Genomic DNA, 23,429 nt, shown 5'->3' with positions numbered 1-23,429 from the left:
ATAGCAACTACTAAAGCAAGAGAGAAAAAAACACAACACAGAACACAAACTTTGAAGAGTGATTACTTCAAGTTAAGCCTTTTCTGCGTTTACTGAGTAGAAGGTTTTCAAAACAGGTAACACAAGAAGATCTGCCTTATCCAGGCTGCTCTGCATTAAAGAAGGTCAAACTGTATTATTTTCAACTCAGCACTGAATTCTCAGCTAGTTTATTTCAAAATAATTGGAAGCTGTTTATGGATGGATGTGCAAAAGACTTTATGTCTTGTTATCCCTGTTCATTTTATCTGTTTAACAAATGAGCAAAGAAAAATTCTGAAAAATGGAAGCAAAAATGTACATTAATTAATAAATAAGAAGCCATTAACATTATTATTGGAATTCAGTAAATTAAGCCACATTTTCCCCTTCCAACTCAGATATCCTATGATTCTGTGAAATACTCCATACCTTATGTGTTCATAAGAAGTTGTTCAGTTAATTATATTACATGATGAAATTAAATCCAATTCCTGCATTGTACTTTTGCTAATTTTGTCTCACCAGTGATGTTGATTTTCTTCTAAAAAGCAATGCAAACTACAGTATTTCTTCTTGCTATTGTGCTGTACCTTTTCTTTAATATTTTTTTGAAGATGTTTGCTTATACAAACTGGTAAGATGAGTGCTGAGAATGAAGTTTGAAAATAGTTGTATATAAAAGTCTTAACCGTATATCACAGCATTATCTGCCTATCTTTCAGAGACATTCATAAGAAGAAAAAAATTGTAGCAAAATTTTTAAAAAAACAGCATGAAGCAAGTTGTTCCACAACAAACAGAACTATTAAAGCTTCATTTCCTATTCATTTATATGTGTATACGCTCCTACTGCAATAATGCCACCTCTCTCAAATTATCTCCCTCCATGACCACTCCACCATATGTATCCTCTAATCTCTCACCACATCACCGAAAGCCTCCTCAGTCACCCGAGGTTCACTCTCATTAAACATTCAAAAACGCGTCCATCTGTTCTGACTCATCTCCCAAAACCCTGAGCTCTGTTTTATTCGCCTTTATGATCAGCTAACCAGGCGGCAGCACTGGCTAGGCTTAACAACTGACACGTGCTGCCTGGCCACCGTCTGAGCCAAGCAGAAGAGGTAATTGCTGAGCAGGTAACTGCTGAGTAGGTATTTCAGCCTCTCTCTTGGGGGCAGTACAAATTAAGTCTCTGCACCACAGAGCTACCAAGTTTCATGAAATTTGCAGTGATTTAGCATCTGCAACTCCCCCTCCTCTGTCTGGTTCAAAGTACCCAGAAGGTTAAAAACTACTAGAGTTAGGGGAGTGAGAGACAGCAGGACTGCATGAGCCTTGTTACCTTAGAAACCAGGCTCATAAAACAGCACGGTGCCTGCTTAAATACAGAAATGGATTCTGTGACGAAACAGTACCGTCTCTACACCAAGGTACATGCTAGCTGGTAAGAGGCAGTCGCAGCTCTCTACTCATCACGTAGTAAGTAGGCTCGAGCAGAACTTACTGCAGGAAAGGCAGAGGCTTTGTAACAGGCCCTTCCTTCAGCGGAGGAAGAGACAAGCGAGGTGTCCGCAATATCTTGCATCTGAGCCCTGCAGTGATCCCGAGGATCCCCTTCCTTTACTTCCTCACCAGGCTGAGGGGAGGCTGCTTCTGTTTGCAGAGATTTCTCCACCACAAAGGGAAGCTGACTGATTTAAGGACACTTCAAGCTGTTCATAAGGAACGACATCAAAGGGGAATAGAATTGTGGTTGTCAGCCAGTGCCTCAGGATGGTACTAAATTAAATTATCTATATTCACCAGTGCTTAGCGGTCGAAGTCCTCTCAAGCCTTAAGCCATGCTTTCATTCTATTGAGAGGAGCTCAGTGACAACAACTGCTGTCAAATAACTGAAGAGGCTCTGTCACATCCTGAACATTTTGTTACACTGACTGAACATGAGCCTGCAATGTGCCCAGGTGGCAAAGAAGGCCAACAGCAGCCTGGCCTCTGTGAGGAACAGCATGGCCAGCAGGACTAGGGAAGGGATTTTCGCTCAGTACCCAGCGCTGGTGAGACCACACCTCGAGGACTGTGTTCAGCTCTGGGCCCCTCACTGCAAAAACGACATTGAGTTGCTAAAGCCAGAGCAACAAGGCTGGTGAAGGGACTAGAAAACCAGACATATGAGGAATGTGGAAAGAAATGGGGCTGTTCAGTCTGAAGAAAAGGGGGCTGAGGGGAGACCTCATCGCTCTCTACAACTGCCTGAAAGGAGGTTGCAGCAAGGAGGGTCTCAGTCTCTTTTTCAGTTAAAAAGCGACAGGACATGAGGAAATGGCCTCAAGTTGCTCCAGGAGAGTTTAGCTTGGATATTAGGATGAATTTGTTAACAGAAAGAGTGGTTAGGCATTGGAATGGGCTGCCCAGTGTGGTGGTGGAGTCCTCATCCCTGGAGGTATCTAAGAGACGTGTGGATGTGGCACTTAGGGACGTGGTTTAGAGATGGACGTGGGAGTGTTAGGGGATGATTGGACTTGTTGATTTTAAGGGTCTTTTTCAACCTAAATGTTTCCATGATTCTACATCTCATAAATGAATTGTTTAAATCTTGACACCAATACAATCCTTCTGCAAATAACTATTTCAAGCACTCTTATCTCTGTTTACAGTCTGGAAGATTTCAAATTGAGCTGAACAACATACCTTATTACACTTTTTAGTGCTATGGAATTTATGACCTCTTTTAAAAATTATTTAAGAAGAAAAAAAAGAACAGCAAACTTGGCATAAACTGAAGTAGAACAGAATCTGTTCTCTGCTGCTGCAGACAAACTACACCAAAAAAAAAAAAAAAACCAAACCCAATCCTCAGCTTGTATCACAGACAGAATACGTGATGATAATATAAAGAAAATAAGACCTGGATAGCAATGGAAAGTAACACATTTCCAGAAAAATGAAGAGAATTACTTTCTAAACCTCTTAGCTTTTTATTGGAAGCTAACTATGTCAAATATGTGCAACTTTCACATTTTCAATGATCATCCTCAAACAGGTATTAGCTATGGTTATATAAGATATTTCTGACATAGAGAAACAGTATGCTAAATATGCTGTTTTTAACTAATTTGATAGAAAAAGTGTTTTCAAATTACACTGTATTCATGGCAAAAATATTTTTTCTATTTCAGTAGCACTGTGCAAACTCATGACTAATTTTTTGGCTGCTGTCACCAATAAGTTTCTTTTGGTATTACTCTTTCCTGTCTTTTCATTCCTACTGATTAATTTGTGTTTACAGATTTCATTTAAACTTCTCTGTTTTGTTGCTATGTAGAGAAATAGTGCAAAAGAAAAATGCATGAAGGCAAAACATTCATTAGACCTTACCATTTCTTAAAATATATCATCTTCTGCCAACTGAAAGTGTTCATTCTCTTCTACATTATTAATGATGATTAAACTATCAATGATTTCTGTTCCCTTAAGTTTCATACTGTACTGCCAGTAATTGTCAGGTGTTTATGAAATCTTGATAATTACAGTCCTCACCTGCCAGCCAAAGAAATTTCACTAAATATGAAACATCTTCTAAATACATGTAACTCACAATTTGCAAATTATGTAATTCTTGCAACAGGTTCCATTAGATCTTAGACATGACATTTCAGAAGTTTTGGACTTCTGTGCTCCTGAAATGTATCTATGACACACACAACCTGAATTATGGTTTCAAAACAAATTATATGAAAGGTCGTTCTTACCTTTGCACATTGCATGTGGTTGCAGCCCTCATTCTTTTGAATTGGAGATTTGCAGTTGGCGCATGGTTTGGAGTTAGTTAGTAACCACAGACAGTTGGCAGCATCTTCATATGCCTCACTAACTCCCACAACTTTATGAGGGTGACAGGAGGATGTGAAGCATGCAAAAACAGACAAGTTGAAATTGTAGTTGTTTAATAACTTGTGAAAATCAGATTAGGAAAGATATGTGTTTACCTTTTTCTTGATAGAGTATTGTAATTCCTCACTATATATATTTCTCACATATATATAAATATACACATCTACTCATTTGTACATAATAATCTTATACATATTATTTATGTATACTGTAGTATGTGTTATATATAGCATATATAATATATAAATGAGAAAAACATATATGAAAAAATGGCATTGTTTGACTAAGCATGGTGTAATCTGCGTCTATAACATTTTATATGCATTTCAGAATAATCTATGACATACTGTGGAAAGGCTCAACTGTGGTAACCAAGTTAAGATACTGTTTATTCAAGTTACTGTTATTTTTTTGTATGTTTGTTTCTGTTGACTGAGAAAACATCTATCCTGTGTAAACACAATCTTTGCTAGCTGTTTCACTAACAGTTATTTAACATTAAGCCATTTCCCACAATTCCCTTGCAATACACCCTCAACCTTACCATTATCATCACTTGTTGCCTTTAAATAGTTTTAAAGCACACAAACAACTGCATGGAACACAATTCTAACAGAAGTGCAGACTGGGATAAGGATTTTAAATTGTCCAGCAAAAATAAAGTTATATTCAGTAAAAAATGAAAAAATGAAAAAATAATGAAGGAGGCTGTAAGAGGAAGGGAAAAAAAAATCTATCTGAACCCCATGCAGATTTATGAAGAGAGAATAGGGAGGAATGGCTTAAGTCTGCCATTACTGCGTCCTCATATGCAGATAAAGCGTGAAGCTGCTCCTCATTCAGCAGTTTGCTTTTCTTTCTCTTCTTTATCCTATTTTTCAACCAATGTAAAGCTTTTACTTAATGCAACTAAAAAATCCCTCTAAAAATAGAAGAAACAACAAAATAATAAGAAGAATAAAAAAGGCACGACTTACGTTCTTCTGGTTTCATTTCAGATATTTTCTGTAGCCAATCCTTCCAGGTTTGGCAGTCACAAGGTTCATGTGCTTCACCAAGACATTCCCTGAAAATTAAGATGTATACACAATAACTATTCATTTAGAGATTTAGAATTAAAGTTGAAATTGGTTCAAGCTAAAAGGCCATGGAAACTTATCAAGGCACACTCAAACTTTAATTAAGTCAGGAAGATAAAAAGTCATCCAATTAACATTATTTTAAAATATTCTTAGACCACTTACTCACAAGCATAGATGACCATCATTAAAATTAATAAAGAATTTAAATGAGACAGGAAAGGGAAAGAGCTTTTTAAAATTACAACCTGAATTAAATCATCAGGTTTGCACTTTAAGTTATGACAAAGTACTACTTTAGAGCCACAAAAAATGGTAGTACAGTTTCTATGATAAAGCTAAATTTCAACTCATAATAAAGAGATTATCCAAAACTAGGTAGTTTGCTATTGCTGAAATTCATTTTATGTAGTATTATTTGTACCTATGCAGTAGTAATAATTAATCTTTAACTAGATTCATGCTTTCAGTCTGGAACAAGATCCAAGCCCTTCAATCAGCTTTAAATGTTTATGGATTTTTGCTCTTTCCATCAGAGTCTCCAAATGAAATGGACAAAGTAGAGAAATGAGTCCCTTGAGCTTCTCTTGAGGTTAGCACTAGCTTTAAGGATGGCAATCACTACCATACAGCAGCAGATAAATGGCTTCCAGATGGTGCTTGGGTGTAGGTAGATACGTCAATATGGACTCTGGATTTGTAATGACTCCCTATTTTACTGGAGAGGTGGCACATAGCCTCAGACATCTGCCACATCAAACAAAAAAAAAATCAGATGGAGTAAATATCTGATGGGCGCCAGCTGCATCAGAACATATGCAAGTTTTCTGCAGATCAAATGGTGAACTGCTTTTTGCAGTGCAGATTCAGAAGCTAAATTAGTATCTCTCCGATTGCTCTTGTCCACATTTTAAGCAGGAATATCTGAACAAAGAAAGGATTAGGAGCACAGTTTTTAACCTTTTTTCCACTAGATAGTCTGCTATTTAACAAGCTTAAATTCACGACACAAGGAGCTCCATTTTGGAGATGCTTAAGATTCCGTAATTGGGAAAGATCTGTACAAGCATGAATAGCTAGTCTATAATAAGATAACCTCAGCACAGTTCAAAAACTGACACCTTTCACACCTGTGGGACAGTAGTACTCTTAAATCATTGATATCAAAAGAGTCCAGACCTCTCACACAGTATTTGTTCCCAGGAAGTACTGAAATTAGCAAAAAATAACTTTAACAAACTCAGTTTTAAGTCAAAAGCTGATCAGTCAATCTACTACTGTGTGGGAAGGGAGAAGGAAGGGACTTTGATTTTCAAATATGTGAACTTTTAGACAGACTGATTTTTAGTCCTGTAGTCTGAAATATTTTCAGAACATGGAAAATGGAAAATGAAACACCCTTTAGAGAATTTTAGAGAACATTTGGGAAATAGAACTGACATTTTCAACAATCCTACCATAAGGAATAAGCAAATATTTCAAGAATTGCACTGAGCCCCTTAGAAATCTTGAAAAATCTCAGTATAAATGAGAAATCCACACTTTTTACATTGTAAGACGGGAGCTCCCTAGTCTAACTTTGTTTCTATGAAAATATTTTATGGAATATTTTATCTCCTGAGAAGGTAAGACAGTCTTGAGTCTTTGAGAGACAGGAGTGAGGACTGATGGTGCAAAACTAAGTGTGCAGTGCCTGCTAAGACGATTTTCCAGAAGTGTCTGCTTGCTACAATTCCTTATGCTTCTGATACAGCATGAAGGGGTTCTAATATACAGAATCTCTCTGATAGATACAGATGTAGGATTCGTGCACCGTTTTCATTTGCACTACATTTAAGAGGCTCAGTGATTTTTCTGAAAGGGAATGGAATTTTATATTTGTCACAACAGATTAGGTTCTGTTGAAGGTGTTGTTAGTGGCAGCTAATGAAAAATGAGTAAATTCTAAGGAACTCCATTTTAAGAAGAACATTCCTACTTCTACGTTTTCTTGGCTTTATGAGCAGAAAGGCTATAGATCCCACAAATGGACATACCACACTGATATATCCTCACAGATTGTTCCTTACTACTTTACAGCAAGTGATTTATCTATGGGTTGGTTGGGGTTTTCTAATGTATAGATTCTGAAGAATCTCTTACTAACTGCAGTATAAATTGATACTGTAATGTCTAAGCTGTAGATTATTTGGGAAATCGTGCAGAACTGACAGAAGTACGGAAATGTGGGATGTGTTGATTGAACTTTAAAGATATAAAGCAAGCTCCCTTCAAGCATACAGTGATGATGAAGACCCTCTGAACTGAGAACACGCTTTCTTTTTCTCCAGAAGAGCTAATTTTATCATGCACAGTGTTTTGTACTATGAGACTAACACGACTGTCCTCAGCAAAACATTCTGTTTTATAGTACTGCAGAATGCTTCAGTTGCTAGCAGAACTTTCTTGCCATTGCTGAAAGTCTTCTTTCGTGGGGAGGAAAAAAAGGCCTTGGAAATACCTTCTTGAACATTTTGCTGATAGAATTGGGTCTTTTTTCAAGACCTTAAGTCATATTCACTTGTGCAGTATCTCAAAGCATTAACATAAAAAGAACATAAAGAAATATTATCAGGAAGCATAAAAAAGAAATTTCTCATAAAAATCAGGATCTCGGAGAACGTATTCATACTTAGAGGACATTGCAGGGAGCTAGTGTATTCAGCCGATGTTAAGGAAGGCTGCCAATGTCTGAAAGACCGTGTCAGTATTACACTGAAGTGATCTCAAACTCTGTCCTTCAGGTCAACAGAAGGTTGATTCTGTTAGGACACCAGTATACAGAAGCAAGGATGAGAGGCTGATACCTTCTTGCGGAATGGCACTAAGGTTTGTTATACGTTCATTGTTAAATCATTTTCTGGTTTGTTTTCACAGGATTTACTTCCTTCTGAGTTCTCCATCCGTTGTGAACAACTTGTTCCCAAGAAGTTCTGTTTTCCAGCTTTCCTGGTTGCTTCATTATGTCTACTTTCCTCTTGTTCCTTCTTCACTTCCATTCATATAAGGAAAGAACTAAAATCAGAATTATCTTTCATTAAGAGTCTTATGATATTTGGAATCAAGCACATTACTCAGGATCTCTTCTTCTTCTTGTATCATGGTTTCAATTGAAAAATGAAAAGAAGGATTACATAGCTTGTCTAAATGTTTATACTTAAGTTGACCTTTTTTGATTTTCCAAAGCAAAAAGGACGTCCCACTACAACAGTCTTAAATCAGTCAACAGTCCTAAATTGCCAGTTTGATAATCTCAAGGAGCTAGGACAGGGCTTGCGCCAGATTTCAGAAAAATATCCCACCACTTTTTTGCTTTTGTTGATATTGTTCTTGCCCTTTCCCTGGAACTGCTGAAGACAGACGGCTCAGGCAATCTGAGGGATGTTTAAAATATATATATTTTAATGGCTTTTCTCTCCTTCTTGAGCTTGTATTCATCTTAAGACTTAATAAGAAAAAGTGCTGAAAAATGAAACAATGACCGTAGCGTTTCCAGCAAACAACTAGCTATGTAAGGAGCAAAAGATCCTTCACAGCTCTATTTAAGCTCCAGCTTTTCTGATGTGATTCCACCAAAATTCTGAAAGAGCCAAACTTTGCTCATTTTCTATGCTATAATTCAGAATGTGCCCTGTATCAGATATACTACAACTATCCAGAAGAGACACAAAAAATCTCTGTACCTATACTCCCACTCCCTAAAAAGAGAAAATCACAGCACTTCATGCCACTGCTTTGTATCAGTTAGAACCAATAATTAACAAGACAATATTATAAACCTTTGCTCAAAGTTTGGTGCCCCAAAATACTGAAATGTTTGTGCACATGAGTTTATTTACTGCATGAATACAGAATACTACAGTCATATACCATCTCATATTATTTTTTGTTGCGTGCTTCATACTAAGTGGGTCTTTTAACTTTGTATTAATCCTTGGAATAGCAGTGGCAATGAGTTTATGTAGAGATAAGTTTCTAGTACTAACCAGCAGAAAAGATGTCCTTTTCCACAATCTACAGCAGGGGCTTTTAGCATAGGGAAGCTAAGTGTATCTGATCCTGTTGAATTTGACCCTTGTCTTGTTAGCCTTACTGCTCTTTCACAGCCTGGTATAGGACACCATTTAATAGCAGGATTATTTTCAACAAAGGCCTGAAAAAAGAGGAAAAAAGGAAAATATTTTAACATAAAAGATCAGATTTTATCATTGATATATCTGTCATCATAATCTTCCCTTGAAGGACCAAAGCCAAAAAGCATAGACAACCATAGCTACTTTGACAGGCTTTTTAAAATCGTTGTTAAAAGAGAATAATTTAATCTCCATTGAAAAAATAGTATTTCTTTGGGAAATAACAACAATACTCCAGACTTAGTATTATGCCAAGATCCAAATTTATATCCCCCACAAAATGTTCAATGTGTGCAGGTCAAATTCTTTGTGATATGGCTAAGTGTAAACTTCCACTGTGTATGCCCTGGCAATACATGTTAACAGAACTGACTCTTGTAGTTGAAACAATTAAAACCTTACTGATTAAAACAAAACCCACAACATAATCACCTGCAGTAAACTTGAAATCAGAACTAGACTAACTCAGAAAATTATTTCCAAACGTTTTATTAATGTACCAGGTCTTCTTTTGTAAAACTTATCAAGTAAATGAGGTAATAAAGGAACTTTCACTACTTCCCTTCAGAACTATGCTGATCACCAGCCACTTGAAATACGAAATCATGAAAAATAAATCAGAAAGGGTTGCAGTGAATCTATATCTGGCTGGTGGCTGGTCACTAGAGGTGTTCCAAAGGGTCAGTTGTAGGGCCAGTCCTGTTCCACATTTTTATCAGAGATCTGGATGCAAGAGTGGAATGCATCCTCAGCAAGTTTGCTGATGACACTAAACTGGGAGCTGAGCTACTGTTGACTCCCTGAAGGATGAGAGGCCTTGCAGAAGGGTCTGGACAGATTGGAGCACTGGGCAATCATCAGTGGCATGGAACTCAACAAGGGTAAATGCCGGGTGCTGCAGCTGGGACGGAGCGATGCCAGGGCCAGGCCCAGGCTGGGCAGCGAGTGGCTGGGGAGCAGCTCAGCAGAAAGGGACCTGGGGGTGCCGGTGACAGCAGGCGCAGCGTGAGCCAGCAGCGTGCCCTGGCAGCAAGGAGGGCAAACCCCATTTTGGGGTGCCCTGAGCACAGCACAGCCAGCCGGCCAGAGGAGGTGATCCTCCCTCCTGCTGCACTGAGCGTGGTGCGGCCCCACCTTGAGTATTGTGTGCAGCTCACAACATAAAAGATGTTCAGGGCCTTGACAGCACCCAGAGCGAGGGCACCAAACTATAAGAGGGCTGGAAGGGCTGTGTCTGTGAGGAGAGGCTGGGGACGCCTGGGCTGTCTGGTGTGGAGAAGAGGAGGCCGAGAGGCAGCCCCGTGGCTCTGGGCAGCCTCCCAAGGAGGGGAGGCACAGAGGGAGGTGCCGGCCTCTGCTCCCTGGGGAGCGATGGCAGGGTGCAGAAGGGCACAGAGCTGTGCCAGGGGAGGGCCAGGCTGGGCGTGAGGAGAAATGTCAGTGCCATGAGGGTGGTCACACACCGGGACGGGCTTCCTGGAGAGGCGGGTGGTGCCCCGTGCCTGTCAGTGCTCAAGGGACAGTTGGACAATGCCCTCGGTGACACGCTTCAGCTTGTGGTCAGCCCTGAAGGCTGACTCAATGGTCTCTGAATGGTCTTCTTCCAACTGAACTGAACTGAACCAAACTGCTCTGTTCTGTTCCTTTCTGTTCGCATCGTACTGTGTAAGACTTCAAGGTTTGTATTTTAAACAACAGATATGTTGCAGCATTTCACATAGAAATTGTATGGTGTTTTTAATAAAATGAAACACATGTCAACAGTAGAAGAACAGTTTGATAATTTACCTTAATGTCAAATTGAAGGTATCTTTTGTCCATCTCCTTGGAAACCACACTTTCTATGATGTCTACAGGCACAAGCTGGAAACAATCATATGCTGGGCAAAAAATGTTGTGAGCTTCACCCTCCTGAATTTTCAGATTCAAAAATCTGCCAGAATTTTGTCAGTCAGTATTTGTGAATAAAAAGTAAAAATTAAAAGGCTGCTGAATACATTATACTAGGTTCATAATATATACAAGTTAATATTTTTTTAAACAAAGAACAGAAAGTATCCATTTCAGCTCAGAAGAACTGTAGATTTGATGAACAGCATAATTAAAAAAAATAACACTGTCACAGTTCAGAAGTGAGCACCATCATAGCCTTGTGTGTTTGCAGTTTCCATCCTTGCCATTTATCAGATACTGCTATGCAATGTTTAATTAAACTGAGCATTACTTCTAACTTAAACAGAACATAGAAATGTAATTAATCCAGGAAATAATTAATTTTATGTGCAATTAATTTTTACAACTGTACTAGTCAAAATAGCTCTGCTCTTGGAAACAAGTTTCTAAACAGAGAACATTATAGTCCCTAACTACTAGAATGCAAGACAGAAAGAGCTCAGAAATCTGATGAAAACTGGACTTCAGCTCACAGTGCACAAGGATGCTTAGTTTAAAAGCTAGTACTTCTTTATTAATCTGATATCAAGGATGGTATCTATCTCATCTAGCTTTATTTATCTGAAGGATACGCATGTCTAAGTTAGTCATCTGGGATCCTTCAATAGTTAATGTAGAGAGACTTGCCATTTCAATCCATCTTAGATTCAGCTTAAAATGGGATAACTCAGACCTACCTATACCCTGCGTAACAGAAAGTGCTCATCTTTAACATAGGAGGAATGTGTTCATATAAATTAGTATAATCTGCAGTAGGACTAGCTGTGCTGATATGACAGTATAACAAGACACCGCAGTGGGACGGTTCAAGTACTACAGTCTCCTGACTGGGGAGATGAATAAAAGTGCACTGCATACAGATATAATTATTCCTGGGAAATATGATTAATATTTATACTAACATAATTGTCCATGCCTGAATTTTTTTTAATAGCATGACTATCTAGACTTAAAAAAAATTATGTAGTAATGAGAACATTACACCAACAGAGCATTTCAGCTAAAGCTACCCAGTTGTTAACATTCAATGTAAAAAAGCATTTTAATTGCTTTTCTGACTGAAAATGGATTTACAATGCCTAACTTCAGTGTGCTGAACTAAGAGATGGAATTAAGCATGTGCTTAACTCAGAAAGCGTGAACCCCAATGCCACCACCACGAACACACCGAGCAGATCAAAAGTAGGCTCATCTATGCACACGCATGCTTGAAACATCTTAGCTGCACTACAGCAAGCATTACAAAAGCCTAAATCAGTAGATGGTCACTTTGAATGACAACTTAAATATTTAATAGGATCAACACAGTAACTCTCTGATACTCAGGCAGTGCCTGTTTAATATCTCTGTCCTTCCCTCTTAAAAATAGGAAATACGAAACTTTCTCAAAATATATAAAAGTACATATACTCACGCCTCCCAGCATGCTCTGCAGAAGTCATGTCCGCAAGGCATATCCACTGGGTCTTCAAACACAGAAATATTACACATACAAATGTCACACTGTAGATGAAAAAATACTGATTAAGAAAAATCGTAAAGCTTTTCATATTGTTAGCAGGACACACTAATCTGGAAAATCTTCACAAAAATGAAAAGTACTCAATAGGGAGAAAAATCTAACTGTAGACAGAAAAAAAAAAAAGGTAATTTAAGCTACAGAAATAGCTTAGAAATAGAAATGGGAAAGATTATGTATCTCTTTTTCTATACCTCCCTATCCAAACACCACATTTTGTGGTGCCTTCCGTCATGTCCTCCAGCTCAGCAAGTGCTTCATTGTGCAGAGCACTGAGACCTCAGTTCTGAGGGAAAATGGGACCTGATGTTTGCATCAGATTCACAGGCTGCCTGAAATGGAGTTTGGAAATCACAGAGGCTTCAGGAAACATTCAGCGTATCAAACAGTCAGGCCCAAATCAAGTAGGAACAATTTGGTTGTGCAACAGCAGCAACTATTTTAAGTAATAATCTACATAAATACTATTTTTAATACATTGAGGCTTTCAATCAAAATAAAGAATGAGTTAATCTACAAATGTTCCAACAGAAGACACCTCTGCTTAATTTTATCCTACTAGGTACTGTAGAAAAAATAACATTGAATACTGAGGCCCTTGCTATGAAAATATTTAACAGGGATGACATTACTCATTGCTTATGGTTAGGCATGAAGGTAAATGTTTCACATTCGCCAAAGAACATAAGTAGATTTTTATTTCCATTGGAACTAAGATTCCATGAAAACTTACTTCAACTTTCAATACATTAGATATTTTACACACACAGGACAATATTTCCAAAATATTAATTTGTTATGTCACTTTTAAGAAGCACTTGTGTTACAGCCAAAACCAAACCAAACCAAAAATGTCTGCCTTTAAATGAAGGAATTTATTGCTGTTTCAGACATTTTAGCTAATTGTCTTGCTAAAATTAAGTATTTTAAAAGTTGACAATCCATCAAAACTGTTCCTTATTAAATTTGTATGTGTTTTCATTTTTTTTTTTAAAACATAGCTGTGAAATAAGTAAGTTAATGAAGACTAGAGTTCAGAATATCAAGTATAGAATGGGTACCGGAACAGTTTTAATTATAAGATAGGATGCAAATGCAAAAACTGAAAGGAGCTTTACAGCTTGTGGTTTTATCTTATCTACTTTTATTTTTAATTTGCCTGCCAATATGAGTGGTTTTAGAAAAATATGTATTATTTCATAAACAACACTTTGAAAATATTATTTTGAAAGATTTTTGCAAAATTTTTAAACAAACAGAAATACTAAATGTGTAAATCTGGATCTGGATTTAGACATATAAAAACCTAGAACAGCAATCACTATCCACCCTGCATTGCCAGCTTAAGGACCATAAAAAAAAAAAAAAAAAAAAGCACAATGTAAAACCAAACACATCTTTCATTACACATTTTAATTAGGAAATATTCCTGGACAATATTTCACTGCTAATATAAGTAAATGTACAACAACAATATTCCATATAGCTTCTTTTTCAACATTTTGCAATTAAAGACATAAAAGGTTTCTATGCAGGAACACAAAATTTTTTATTTTTTATGTGATCTAGGGATGATCCATTTGCAAGACTGCATATAATATTCTAGAAAAAATGCTTAGGTCATGGAGCAAAACTTTTATAATGTTGCAGCTGTGGATTATTAAAAAGAGAACTCTGTCTTCTAAAAGAACCACACTGATTTTAATGAAAGGCGCTTTCATATTTCAAATTTGCAATAGCCTTGTAAACTGCTTGAAGCAGCCCACACATAGTAAAAGTAATTATAAGCTTACAGTACACTAGTGGGCTGACATTTCAAAATGCAGACAAAGAGAATTTTGTTTTCCAAAGAAAAAATTTTCAAAAGGCAGGGTTCACAGCACTGAGTATATTCAGGGAAATGGATACAATGAAAGTGAACATCTTGAGAAGTATGAGACGAGAAGAGAAGCTCAAAAGAGCCAAATGTACTGATGCTATTGTGTTTGGATAAAATTCTGCTTTGTGAGTGACAGCCAAGGTGAAAACAGAGCCCCTTGTATCAGCCACATGCTCAATCATGTTATTATACAGAATGCGTAAGGTGTAAACTTCTTTGTTCCCCACTTTCGGGAAGAGAAACACCTTATATCTTTGCAAACGTATTTTCCGAATGAGATGACAATGCAGCTTTCCTGTCCACGGAGGTGTGCTATGTTTAGGTACACGCGCTTCTACCCTGTGAGTTTCAGATCTATTTATAAACTTACCACAGCTGTCTCGATGTCTCCCGGTGATGGGCTGATTTCATCAGGGGAAGTCACAGAAGAGCGAGTAGTGCGGGGAGTTCGAGGAGAAGGCAGCGTATCCCACGCGTTGTAGCCGCTTGGAGGGGGAGTCGGCATCTGAACCCCTGAACGCTGGCAGCAGTTCTCCGGATTAGACATCCACGCTTCAAGCAACTTCTCCCTGTCCCAGTCTTCAATAATAAATATAAGCAAATATAAGCAAATGTATATGGAAAACTTTCAATTTAAATAAAAAAAACACCTAATGAAATTAGCTTTATTGTCTATCTTAAAGCAAATACAGATCTTGCTTAATCATCGTTTGAAATGTTTTTGGTCACTGATCCCTAATATTAATACTAAAGACATCTTACAAATAGAATTTTTCCTATTAAAAATGATTTAAAGTTCTCATTTAAATACAAATCTATCAATTTCCTATATTGATTTGAATCTAAAGCCATCAACAGTACTCACAGATCAGATGAAGTACAATTTCAAGAGGAAAGAGAAATTTCCAAAATTGTTCCTATCACTTAAATATTTTTTTTGAAGTTTTTATTTGTTTGGTTGGTTTTAATCTTAGCTACTCACACTGGAAACTCATTTTTATAAACCAAAAGATCTGCATTGTTTTTATTGAATTTTATAATCTGTACAGGAAAAGATAAATAATATTCCTTTATCGTATAAATATTAAAAAAAAAGATGTATGTGTTCTAAGCACTGAACTTAGTAAGAATATCACCACTGTCAAATAATGATTGCTGCCTCAACTAAAATCTGCTCCCTCCTTCCTAATTTAAAAAGAAAACTGATCTGGACATGCTTTACTTATCTAAGCTAAACCATAGCTTGGGTTATTTTCATTTCATTTGTTCGCAGCCATGGAGCCTGAACATGTATACACTTCAGTAATTATAAATGTTATTAGCATTTTGCAAATTATCCTGACCTTATAACCTCTCAGAGGGATGCTTGCTGATGCTAAGATAGAGATAAAATTTGCCACACGTTTTCTTGAGCTCCTTTGCAGGGCACCTTTAAAATTAATCAGGGTAAATGCAGGGTACTAAATGGATTCCATTGTGTTTTCTTTACTAAATTATGAGTTTAATTAAAATATGAAATAGTTATATTTGCTGAATTGCCTCTCTTACATCCTGAAAACAATTGCTTTAGCATGAAATAGAAGAGAAACAGGAACAATGTTCAAAAAACATTTGTAGAAGAACTGAAAAGTTTTATTTATGACTGCCACAATAGCATTTTTTTTATCTTGGCGCTTACTCCACATACTTCTGTCTCTTAATTAAAAAAAGGCAAAAAAGCCCAACCCACGCTTAATTCTTGCAGCTTGGGTCAGTAAATTGATACAGTTCTATGACAAAAGAAAGCAAATCAGTTGGATTAAATATTACATCTGTAAACTACTAAAAGTAATACATAAGAACGATCTTTCCAAAAATTCAAGACATGCTTTTCACACATTAGGTGTGAATTAAGTCGAGATTTCACATTATTCTTTTATGAATTTCAAGACCAAATGCAAAAACATTGTGATTTGGTATTTGGCGTTTCCCAATTGCCTCAAGCCTTGTAAATAGCTCAATTATTCCTTTTACTAGGCTAAACCAATTCTCTGCCTTCATTTCAAATAAAAAAGAAAAAAATCTGTTTGAATAATTTCCAGTGTATGACCACAGCTACAGGCAAAATAGCTGACTTTCTCATGACTGCAAATCGTCTGTGATTTTTTCTCTACACTGGCCAGTGGCATTAAGTTACAGCTACCTCTCTAAAGCAACATCAGTAGCATGACCTTTGCAATGCAGACTGATTCCTTCTCAACTTTCAATTACTGCTCACTGGATGCTGGCAGACATTTCTGCACACTTTACAGCAACCTCACTGCTTTTGGACTTACTACGTACTGTGCTGCCAGTTTGAACAGTACTGCCATCATTTTCTTCTCCAGAGGTCTGCACAGGGTACAAAACATGCCTACCTCGTTAGTAAAATATTTAGTAATGTCTAGCCATAACGAAGTTTTCAGAGAATCCAAAATAGCATTCAAATATTGTGCATATTATAAATACCCTATAAGAATTAAACAAATAATCAACATTAAAAAACATATTAGACTGGCACTGAAATTCACTGGCATAAGTTCACGTTGGCCAAATTCTATGTTAAAGGGAACATTGCCTATCGAAAACAATTTAAAGGAGACACGTTTAAAGTACCATACCTACTCATGAAAATCTGCCAAGTTTTGTGGGTTTAAAATAATATTTTCATGTTTCACTTTTCCCATTCTTTTTTATTTTTACAGGGGATCCACAAAACTATCAGGCCACAAAAGCTTAATCCAGCAATACAGTGATGAGCATGGAAACCATTAACTGCCTGAGTAGTCCCTTTGGCATACAGCAACAATGCAGATGCTTCAGTAAGCATAAATTTGGAATTGCTGAATGAAAGCCTAAAGCTTCCACTGAGCTTCAGAGAGATACTGCTGTCTGGAGCAAACCCACTGAATTCAGTATCTGCCTATTCCGACAAACCCAGTTTAAATTACACAGCAAGGGCACAGACTGATTTCAGTGAAATTAAACTAGTTACAGATATACAAAGGGAAAAGTATACTGGGCATTAAACTAGTAACTGTAAAAATCCTTAAAAGGACACACGCTCATATGCTTTAAACCCTGAGGCAGTTTCCAAACATCTACTACAACGGTCAGACTGCTTTTGTTATGACAAAAAGTAAAAATAAAAATAATTTCTGATCTAGTTTTATACACAAATATGTAATGGCAGAAAATCATGACCTGACAAAAATGGGAAAAATGAACTTTGACTTTTTTGGTACATAAAACCATGGAAGTTCTGCTTCTGTGTCTCTCACTAAAGTAGGAAAGCTCTATTTCTCCATTTCGCTTAAGTTCAAACATATTCTACTGTAATTCCTAGTTTGAGTCACTTCCCTATCAACTTGCCTGCCTGCCTCAGTGTTTTTTGACGTACTGCAGATGAACTTCTTTCTGAAGCACTGTGAACTATGTCCTGGTATCTGATTAACCATTACTTCTCTTTTCTTTGGGAATAAAAAGCGAACACACTCACAACTGAAATTTTGATTTTACTGAAAAGAAGTTTTTTTAGTCTTTAGGGTTTTGGATTACCATGTGCACGAAGAAGAGCTTCTGCAGTAAACAGTGGGGCTTGGAGCATGTCAGCAGATTCCACTATCAGCATATCCTTGAGCCTTCGCAGATCCTGAAGTCTTAGCCCTTCGTATGGCTTTGAGGAGAAGGAGAAAGATAATTTACGTCTGGTGGTACTTACCAGTTAGTCTCTAATTCCGTATTAAAATGAAAACATTCAAAGCACTGTTACAGACAATTATCTCAACTGTGAGGTAAGATGTGACAGAATTTATTTATCATGCAAACCGATGACCATGCAAAGCTATATGGAAACACTGTCATTCTGCAATATTTACAGAATTATCTTTGTACATTTCCAAATACAGAAGACAGTATTTCTAGAGTTATAATTGGAGGCCACGCTCCAATGCTGGACTAGCTTAACACAACTCTCTCTCTCAATCTCTCCCCTTCTCTCCCCACTCCTCTCAAAAAAGCTGGATTTTCACAGAATACAATTAAATTTTGAAGTGATTAAAACTCAGATATTGAGGCATTCATATGAGAATTCATGAGTAGATTTGAACTAAGTATCAGGATAACGTATGTGGCATACAGATCCTCTGACGTTATGCATGAATTGAGACGCATTAACTTTGAATTCATCTGGAGGAGGATACATTGAGACATTAAAAAGTAAGAAGTTTATGAAAGGCTCAGGTACAGATCTTTTGAGGCAATACCCACTTTCACATAAGTAGAGAAATCAGTATAAGATAGACCAGAAATGCAGTTAAGAGGCTGGGGATGAAGATATCAAAACTCTCTGAGAAATCGAGGCCATTCCCTTTTTATAGCATTAAAAAAGGTCAAATTCAAAAGACAAAAAGACAATAATTTTAGGATACTGAATTATTCCAGTCAAGATACGGGAGATGCATACACATGTTTTGCAGACTCATTTTTAAAAATAACAAAGGAAGAACATGACAGCAAGTCATATACCTGTTAGTTTTGATCAGGGAAAATGCCCAGAAGGTAGAAAAAGAAAAACAAGTGGGAGGACATGTAAAGAGAATGGATACAGAAGGGATTGTAAAAAACTTATATGGACTGGTTTAATTTAGATAAATGAAAGCAAACAAAAGATTTAAAGCATTTGATGTAACACTGATTTGTTACAGGACTAATTAGGAATTTGGCCACCAAATACCAACTGACTTCACCAATTTAGGGAGAAAGGACACAGAGCAGCAGTGATAGCTGATAACCACGGTTCAGACCATGCATCGTTATTATTTACTATTTCTATATTGATTCTAGGTAGAGAAGAGTCAAGGACCCTCCAGTGCTACATAATATGCACACACATGCATGTGTGCATACACACACAGAAGAAGCAGAAGACTGGTTCTGTCCTTGGAAGTTGACAGCCTAAGTAAAAGTCTACTGTGCACATAACCTTTTGAGGATAACAAGCAGAAGGCATAAAAGATGGGGAGAAATGGATACCCTGGACTTCTAAATGAATTTCTTCTTTTGAGACGTCTACTCTAAAAACGTAACATCCTTCCTACATTCTGGATATCATAATAAACTCTATAAAATGCACCTAAATGCATAACTGCATCTGTCTGTGACCAAGAAGTAGTCAGTAACATAAACTAGAACTTCTCGATGTTAGAGACTGGCAAGAGTAATGCTGCCACAAACCTACATTGGGTCCTTATCCTTTTTGAGAAAGCAAGAAGAGCTTAAGAGAAATGGACTGTGAGTGTCCTGACCTTTATCTTGATTGCCCAAGTCCAGGGAGTTTCTCTATGTCCTCCCATTGCTGATCATGCATGACACAGTAAAGGGCAATCTGAACGCTAATGGCTTGAATTGAAATAAATCCGGGCCACTTGATTCATAGCATGCTGGAATTTGACTGACCTACTTAATTTCTTACAAAAGAGATCATTTATAAAAACATGTCAGAGAGACAGGGATACAAACAGCTGGGTGCCTGAATGATTACAATTGCACGAATATGCTGCAAAAAAATGGAGCAATGAGTAAATTGTCTTGACAGTCTGAACTGCAATTTGAATTACAATTGTGAAATAAGTAGCTTTGTCAGCCCAACAGTCCTCACTTCTTGAAGAACACATATATCATAAAAAGACTTATCTTTTCTGTTAAACCTGCAACACAAATGCGTATTTTACGACCTTGTATTTTACCCTGAACTGCAGATATGTTCAAAATTATATTTAACTGATTGGTTCTAGGTCAAACATTGGCAATTATCTTCCTTGAGTAACAGACTATTATATTATCTCAGCTGGAGCATTCCACACAACCCAGCAGGGATTTTTGGATCCTGAAGTTTTTAAGAATCCTAATTTTATCTTTTTAAGCAATGAGAGAAAGATTTCTTAAGAATGTGTTTGAAACTTTAGATTTTTTTTTTTAATAAAATAACTCATGAGCTCACAGAAGCCAAAAGAAAGGAAATTTTAGGCCGGCACTATTAAGTAGCTTATTCTGGAAATTCCAGAGTGAAGGCTTCATACAATCAGAACCCTTAAAAATGTTCTTGTCTACAAGACATAGTCTTGTGGAGACTTGTGAAGACATAGTCCTTAGTTATAAGGATGTATATTCTTTATATAATACCATAAAGATGTTTTTTTTTAGCTACTTAATTTATTTAGCTACTTCTACATTTATGACTTCTTTCTGCATTGCCATAAAGAATTTGGATTCCAGATCATGATGCTCAGAGACCTCCTTTAATATTTGTTTACGAGGCAGTTCTTTATTGATAATTGCTGTGAAAAATGCATTGCTCAGTATTAGCCTTATTTAACAGTGTAATGATTTTGGTATGTACTGTTTGGGTACTACTTTAACCCATTGTGAGCTTCTCATTACAGACTTCAACACTCATGTTCTCTCTAAGCCTTCTTTTTAACTACCTTCCTCTCAAAAATTTTATTTAGACATCATAAATTATATCATTTTTCCTACCAAAACAATTTTTAAGCAGAAGATCATTTTATCAGTTCATTTCAAAGTATTACTATTTCTTTCATCTTTAAAGTACCGTTAAAGTAGACAAGGGCAAAGCCGCTCTTTGCTACAGCATTGACTGTATAATTAAATGGTGTCAAATACACTTCATGTAAATATCCTCTTTTATGGGTGGATGGGATTCTATAGTTAATGGAGTAATACATTTAAAAATTTATCTATAGTTCATTTCATGCATTCAAGTAGACGTATATGTACTATATATGTATGTTTATATCTTAACTACCTACAGCCATATTCTCTCCTTTCACTTAATAAAACATTCTGTGTCTGTAAAGTACATTTTAATTGTTTTAAGGTAACTCTTGGTATTTATCATACTTGCATTATATATATATGGCATTAATTCTGGAAATGAGTAAACCATTCCAATTACCATAGGCTCAATAAATCTGTGATACACCACTACCAGTGTATTGCTACAGTATTCAGTGACAAGTAAGTAAAATGAACAAAGAAATTATATACTTTGCTATTACACAGTGTATTTTTCTGAGGCTGACAGAGAGCCAAAATTGTTCCGGATGACCTCCTCTGATCTGCTGCTCATTCCCAGGTGTTTCTTATATAAGTTTTAAACACTGCATGATGTGATTGGAACGAAGGTGCTTGTTGTCTTCCAGGCATACATCATAAACACAATTATGCTTCTGTGCTAGAATAAACAGAAAACTAGAAGACTGTGCAAATAAAACAACCAAAATCTATGAAAGCAGTTTAAAAAATGATCAGTCTTGGTTTGTATTATTTAGTGTAACTCCAATGAAATTTAAAAGATAAACTTACATTTTCTACAGAAGTTAATTGTCTCTCACAGTTCATATGAGAATGTTCATTAACAAAACAGGAGAAAAGATTCAAGACAAAAAGTCATCTGACATATACTCCTGGCTTGTTTTCTACTAACCTTTCCACTGCCCACACAACATCATTGATGGATCTTTTTTTTCCTACAACTAACTACAGTGATGGAAGTCACTCTTTATAGTCTGTACTTAAAATACTTAGCACTTCCATTTTGTATAGGGAAATACAGATTATGCGTGTACATTGCTTTTCTTCTATATTGCACTTTGTGGAAACATACCTAACAGAGTCATGTTTGTGTTTCTAAACGATTAGCACATGCTTGTTTAAACGGCTTTCTCCAATTTACTCATAAAAAATGCTTATCGTGTGCTAAAAATGAAGCAAACTGGACACGTTGCTTAAAAAAATGTTTCAGGTATCACCATAGCGAAATGAGATTTTAAAAGGCTGGGTAATCGTATGACAGAAATGGATTTTATTCAGAAACCCCACTGGATGGAGTAAACTGAAGTGCTGGAAGATGGATAGTTCTTTGCTGTCAGGCTATGAAACTTGAAATGTGAAAACTTGATCTGCTCAGTGATCTGTATTTCTTACAAGCTTGAGAACCTCTGTAATCTTAAAGAAAGGCATGTGCAAGTTATTTTTTCCACTGTTGCAAGTGTTTCAATTCTAAACATGAACACTCACATAATTCCTTAGTAATATTTCAATGCGAAGAACAACATGAGCTGTCTTAACATCAGAGACAACGCTTTTTTACTACTCTGAATGTACACACTTAATTCAATGACACTACACAGAGCACTACAAAAGTCTTTTGGTCTGTATGAAAAAGAGTGATTATTTTCTGCTGTAAACATGGCAGGTCTGGCAGGGAAGGTATTAGGTACTATCACTCCAGATTCTACTGTGTACATCATAAACACTGGAGCTAAGCTTCTTTGGCTGTTTTGCCTGGGAAGAAGTCCTGTTTGTCGTTTCCAAATGTTATATTTTTTCCTCTAACCTTCAATCAAGAGATGAATGACTTTGAAAATGCATTTTTTGGTGTTACAAATATTTGCTCTTTAAAAATTCAGTTTTCATGTTTCAGAAGGATGTTAAAGGACATCACTGAACAACTGTGACCTTGATGCTACGTTAAGAAAGCATTTTGCATACTCCCTTCCCTCAGTGTGTATTTTTTATTTTTAAAAATGAAATCAAGAGAAAGAAGTACAGGACCATCTCTGAGGGACAAATTTGGGTAAGCATTCTGTGGAAGGATTTCAGACTACTCCTCATGCGCCATCAAGGTGACAGCTGCAGGCATCACTATAGCCAGCGAGAGCAACTTTCACTGCCTATCCCAGGCATTTCTCCCCATGCCTGGAGGATCCAGATGTATTCTCATTTGGATTGCAGTTCAGTGCCAGTCTTTCTAAGGCTGTTTTTTTTTTAATAATTATTTTTGGTGACTCCAAAGGATAAGACTGAAAGA

The 23,429-nt window shown here is 36.7% G+C and overlaps 1 protein-coding gene across 5 annotated transcripts in view; it reads right to left on the bottom strand.

Annotated features, from left to right (window-relative positions):
• ANKIB1 (ankyrin repeat and IBR domain containing 1) overlaps window positions 1-23,429 on the bottom strand; it is a 96,208-nt gene that overhangs the window by 13,483 nt on the left and 59,296 nt on the right. For all 5 annotated transcript variants that reach the window (XM_048077508.2, XM_048077507.2, XM_048077510.2 and 2 more), the window contains 7 exons: window positions 18,095-18,212; window positions 14,889-15,097; window positions 12,535-12,623; window positions 10,956-11,100; window positions 9,021-9,187; window positions 4,894-4,982; window positions 3,775-3,905 (listed from right to left, as the gene is read on the bottom strand). In XM_048077508.2, coding sequence (XP_047933465.1) covers window positions 3,775-3,905; window positions 4,894-4,982; window positions 9,021-9,187; window positions 10,956-11,100; window positions 12,535-12,623; window positions 14,889-15,097; window positions 18,095-18,212 — 948 coding nt within the window. The remainder of the gene's footprint in view (window positions 1-3,774; window positions 3,906-4,893; window positions 4,983-9,020; window positions 9,188-10,955; window positions 11,101-12,534; window positions 12,624-14,888; window positions 15,098-18,094; window positions 18,213-23,429) is intronic.

Source organism: Anser cygnoides, chromosome 2, assembly GCF_040182565.1.
Source record: "Anser cygnoides isolate HZ-2024a breed goose chromosome 2, Taihu_goose_T2T_genome, whole genome shotgun sequence".
Taxonomy (NCBI): domain Eukaryota; kingdom Metazoa; phylum Chordata; class Aves; order Anseriformes; family Anatidae; genus Anser; species Anser cygnoides.
Note: the sequence above shows the minus strand (reverse complement) of the source record. Positions and strands in the feature narration are given on the sequence as shown.